The 4,590-nt window shown below is 55.8% G+C and overlaps 1 protein-coding gene across 1 annotated transcript; it reads left to right on the top strand.

Annotated features, from left to right (window-relative positions):
• Positions 1 to 211: 211 nt before the first annotated feature.
• On the top strand, positions 212 to 3,795 carry SYNDIG1L (synapse differentiation inducing 1 like). Its single transcript, XM_009985250.2, has 3 exons — positions 212 to 640; positions 1,897 to 2,034; positions 3,637 to 3,795. Exons 1-3 carry the CDS (start codon positions 212 to 214, stop codon positions 3,793 to 3,795), a joined length of 726 nt encoding a protein of 241 aa, XP_009983552.1.
• Positions 3,796 to 4,590: the final 795 nt, after the last annotated feature.

Here is a 4,590-nt window from a genome sequence, read left to right as displayed (position 1 = left end):
CCGAGATAGCATTTGAGCTGCGGAGAAGGGGGGAGGGCTCTTGTTTTCTCCAGCATTGCCAAATCTCTCTGTTCCCACTAGCTTCGTCTTGACATCAGCTCCGCACGGGCGAGAGGTTTTTCTGCAACCTTGCCTTGCTGAAATAACAGCCTCCTCCCTCCCACTCTCTCTGCTCTCGCAGGATCGCTCCCCCCTCCCCACCGCCGGCAGCATGGAGAGCGTGCGTGAGCTCCAAAACCCGCTCTTGGCCAAGGCCAACGGGCATCTTCACAGCAGCTATTCTTACCACCAGCATCACAGCCAGGACTACTCCAGTCATCGCTGCCAAGGGAAACTGTATTCCTACATCTTCCAAAACACTGGTGGTGCCAGGACTCACCAGCTGCTGGATGCCAGCTCCCTGCAGCTGGCCGTTGAAGCCTTGTACGGCCCAAATTTCATCCTCGTGAAGGATGAGAAGGCTCTCAAGGCCAAGGACAGCAAGACAGAAAGTTGCGAGACCACTTTTACTGAAAGCAAAGAGGCTCCATCCGAAGGTCCTGATGGGCATGAGGCACAAGGGTCCTGCCTGGTGGAGAGCGACATCCGCATCCAAACTGTGTCCTATGAGGTGGAGGAAGAGGAGCTCCAGGAGTACGAGGTGAGCTTTGCCAGGTGGGATGGCACTAAACTCCTCCTCTGGTAACTCTGTCCATTGGTCCAAATTCTTGGTCATTCATTTTCCCTTCTTTCCCCAGAACTGTCCCCCCGCAGACCCTACCATCTCCCACCTCACCAGCCTCTCCCTGCTCACCTCGTATTTCTTCTTTCGCCTTGTCATTTCTGGTTGCTTTTCCTCCTCACAGACCTCAGGAGGGGATCAGCTTCCCTGAGGTCAGCCTGACTGCATGCCCACTGGGAGCAAAGGGGAGCTGGGGCTGTCTCTGCAGGACCCTTGGGTGTATGGGGACCCTTTGACAAGGGCAGCCTGCTGCCGCTGCAGCACTTGAGCTAATGGGAAATAGCAATCCTTGTGTAACAGCAAAATTCACATGCCTGATGGCAGCAGCTGAGAGAAGCTTTATATATAAAGACAAGATGAATCTTGCAAAGGAAGAGTGAGAGCTGGCAAAGCAGCCCCATGCTGCGCTCCATGCCCCACCACGGCTCGAGTGGCGATGCAGAGGCTGAGAACATCATCCAGGACCTCAAGAGATGGGAGCGGGTCCCCAGAGCCCACCAGAGCTGATGTCTGATGACCCAGCACAGCTCTGCTGCTTTCCGTGCCGGTGGTGTGGCCTTTTCAGATGGCAGCAGGGTTGTCCCCACCTCTGCATGTCTTCCCCACCAAGACATCTCTTCCAGGCTGGTGTGTGGCTGGTAGAGCCGTGCCCAAAGGCAGGCAGGCTGACCACAGCCGCTTTGAGCAACGTGCCTGCTAAGGGGACAGGACACGTCCCTGCGATGGAGGCTCCAATTCAACTGCCTTCCCTCACTCGCTAAATTAGTTTAGCAGGATATTGATCTCCTAGTCCCTAATGGGGATAAGGCACTTTGTTTAAGTTTGTTTAAGCTGACAAACAGCCAGTTCTGCCAAAGCTCAAGATATTTCAGTTTAAGACTGTCTATCACACAGGGAAATCCCAGACCCCCAGCAAGCGAGCTCAGCATTTGCTCTGGCAAGGAGCCGAGAAGCCGCTTCGCTCCCGAATTTGCTGAGCTACATTTTTTCTCATTAAACCGAGCTGAGGAGGCAAAAATAGTTTTGAAACTCACTCCTTGAATTTGCAGGTGGTAAACGTTGAGAATATGGTTTGGGGCCAGGAGAGAGCAGGAGCTGGGAGAAGGGGGGCTGAGATGTAGCCTGTGGGGTGGCACAGGCAGGTGGGCGCATGCTTAATCCATCTGGTTTTGCAGAGTGACTCCTCCAGCGACAGCGAAAGTGAGGATCATTTCCTGATGCTTCCCCCTCGGGACCACTTGGGCTTGGCCCTTTTCTCCATGCTGTGCTGCTTCTGGCCCCTGGGGATCGCTGCCTTCTACTTCTCCCAAGGGGTAAGAAATCCCTTTGCTTGCCCACGTGCGCTGAGCACTGGAACGAGGGCCCCGCAAGCCACAGCAACCCTTGGAGGGGACCGGGCACCTTTCTGGCTCCAAGGCTCATCTCTGTGCCATGGCTGAGGCAAAGGATGCTCTTGGCTCCTGGATGTCTCCACAACTGCTGTGGAGTTGCAAGCCCTCCAGCTCTTGTGTTGGTTACTAGAGGTCAGGCTTTTCCTTTGAGTCTTTCGGGTCTTGTTTAGGGAACTGGGGCTCCCCTTGCTCCCTTGCCCAAGTTCTCACCCTCCACCCAGGCTCAGGAAAATGGCGTTTTCCCACCTGCCCTCTCATTCTCCAGTAATGCGGAGGTCCTACACCATGACCCAGTCCGAGCAGCTCATGCCCTGAGAGTCAGGCTGCTCTGGAGACCAGACTCAACAGGGAGCCTGGTCTCCATATCACACTACAGTTCCCCTATTACACTTATTTCCGACACACATTGACTAAGCTGTGTGAGCCAACGCCGTGCTAGCAGAGGCTGGAGGGGGTGGTGGCCCTTGGGCTGCACCAGCTCAGAGGAGCTGCTGCTGCCTTCTTGAGGGCTTAGCCCAGAGCCTGGGCTCACTTACAGCACTGTTGACCCAAAATAATTCATGCAGAGCCAGGGGATTTACTCTACATTTGCATCGATGCAGCTGTACCAAGAATAGATGGAGGGGAGGCATTAAGAAGTTAAATCAAGATGATAGAAACAGAAATGGAAAAGTATATAACACGAGTACCTGGCACAGGGGCGGTGAGAGGCAGGGGAAGCTTTAAACGATGAGGACCCCGATGAGCAGCTGATTTCACATTTTCCCAAGTGGCGCAGGGTCGCACAGTGCTCTCTCCATGTGAGGATGTACTTGGTGCCATTTAAGTTTAGCTCCGTTTGCTACAACTACCACGTTCATTCACTCGCTGAGGCAAGGGCCATCTCTCGATTCGGTGCCTGTGCGCAGTGGGTGTCCTGATCTCCACATGGCAACTCAAACACAAATAGTGGGTCATACTGAGAGTAGCTCTGAACGTGCCCTGAGCACTCAGGGGAGCTGGAAGTTGCCAGCCCAGAAAGCCAAAACCTATATTTGCCTCCATTGCTGCCACCGTCAGCCTTTCTATGGCAAACAGGCTTCCACTGAAAACCCCATGCAGGCAACAAGCGGCAGCACAGCCTGACCAAGGGTCTGTGCTTCCTGGAGTCAGCTCCCTGAGAGTGGGCAGTACTGATTATATACATTTATAGGGTGTATTTGTATGTAGTTGGCACCATGCAGCCCCTGTGCACCGACCGTCTGCCTGGGCCACCTGCTTGCAGCTCTGACTGAGCACCCAGATGACTGGGGCTTTCAGACAAACGGCCAAAGCCCACACTGCTCTTGGAGGCAAAATGCGTGGGGAAGATATGTGTAGATGGCACTGCTGTGCTGAGCCCTCCCGGACTAATGGATGCCTCGCTGTCCATCCCCAGCCCTCGGCCAGGGAAGGGGGGGCTGACTCCGCAGCAAAACGACTGTGCGCAGGCCGAAAGGCTGGGTTGGTATGGCTGTGAGCAATGAGTGTTTCTTCTCCTTCCAGACCAGCAAGGCTGTCTCCAAAGGAGATTTCCACCTGGCCAGTTCAGCTTCCCGCCGAGCTCTCTTCCTTGCCGCACTCTCCATAACCATTGGCACAGGAGTGTACGTCGGGGTGGTGGTTGCGCTGATCGCTTATCTCTCCAAAGGGGGCCACGTATAGCTGCCACCCGCACGTCAGCGCCGTCCCCAGCTACCGGCCCTCCTGGGATTGAGCTTTCCTGTGGACCACGGGGTGCCAGCGCCTGCAAGGGCTGCTTGCACGGTGGGACCCCAGCTTGGATGCCCTGCACAGGTTCTTTCCCCTTTCAGACAAACAGTAGACCTCCGTTGTCCCCAAGGCTGTGGGGCGCCACCATCTGATGTCAGGGAACTGGGCACCAACCTGGCTGCTGGGACCAGGAGGAGCACGTTTGTCTGGTGGAAGACATGCAGGAGAGACGCTGCGTGCTGCTGCTGGGCTGGTGCCACCACTCCTGCTCTGGGGCCACAGCTTCCCCTCCCAGCCCCACAGCCGGAAGATCCGCTGCTGGTGCCCAGACTTGGCCCGTGAAGGGGACACACAGGGAGGAGAGGGGACAAGGTGCTGGGGAATGACCCTGGGAGGCTGGGGTCTTGGTGGAGCCTCCAGACTCCCATGATGGGGACAACATTCTCATTTCAGTGCCATGGGATGGCATGTGGCCCTTCAGTTGCAGCCAAGTAGGAGGACAGACCACGAACATGATGGAAGGGCGTGCTCTCCGCATCCTCCTGCAGACAGACCTCTGATCCAGGGGACATCCCAGTTGCTGGCTCATCCCAGGCAAGAAACAACGAGGAAGGCAGGCTGGTGGTTGCACACCGTCACTCCCATCGTTAGAGCAAGCTGGCAAAGACAGCAAGGTTTTCTCCCTGTTCGTAATGATTGTCATGACAATTGCAAGTTGGAGCCCCCGTAAAGTTGGCGTCCCACGGC

This window comes from Tauraco erythrolophus, chromosome 6 (genome assembly GCF_009769465.1).
Source record: "Tauraco erythrolophus isolate bTauEry1 chromosome 6, bTauEry1.pri, whole genome shotgun sequence".
NCBI classification, from domain to species: domain Eukaryota; kingdom Metazoa; phylum Chordata; class Aves; order Musophagiformes; family Musophagidae; genus Tauraco; species Tauraco erythrolophus.
This window is presented reverse-complemented; position numbering and strand designations above follow the sequence as displayed.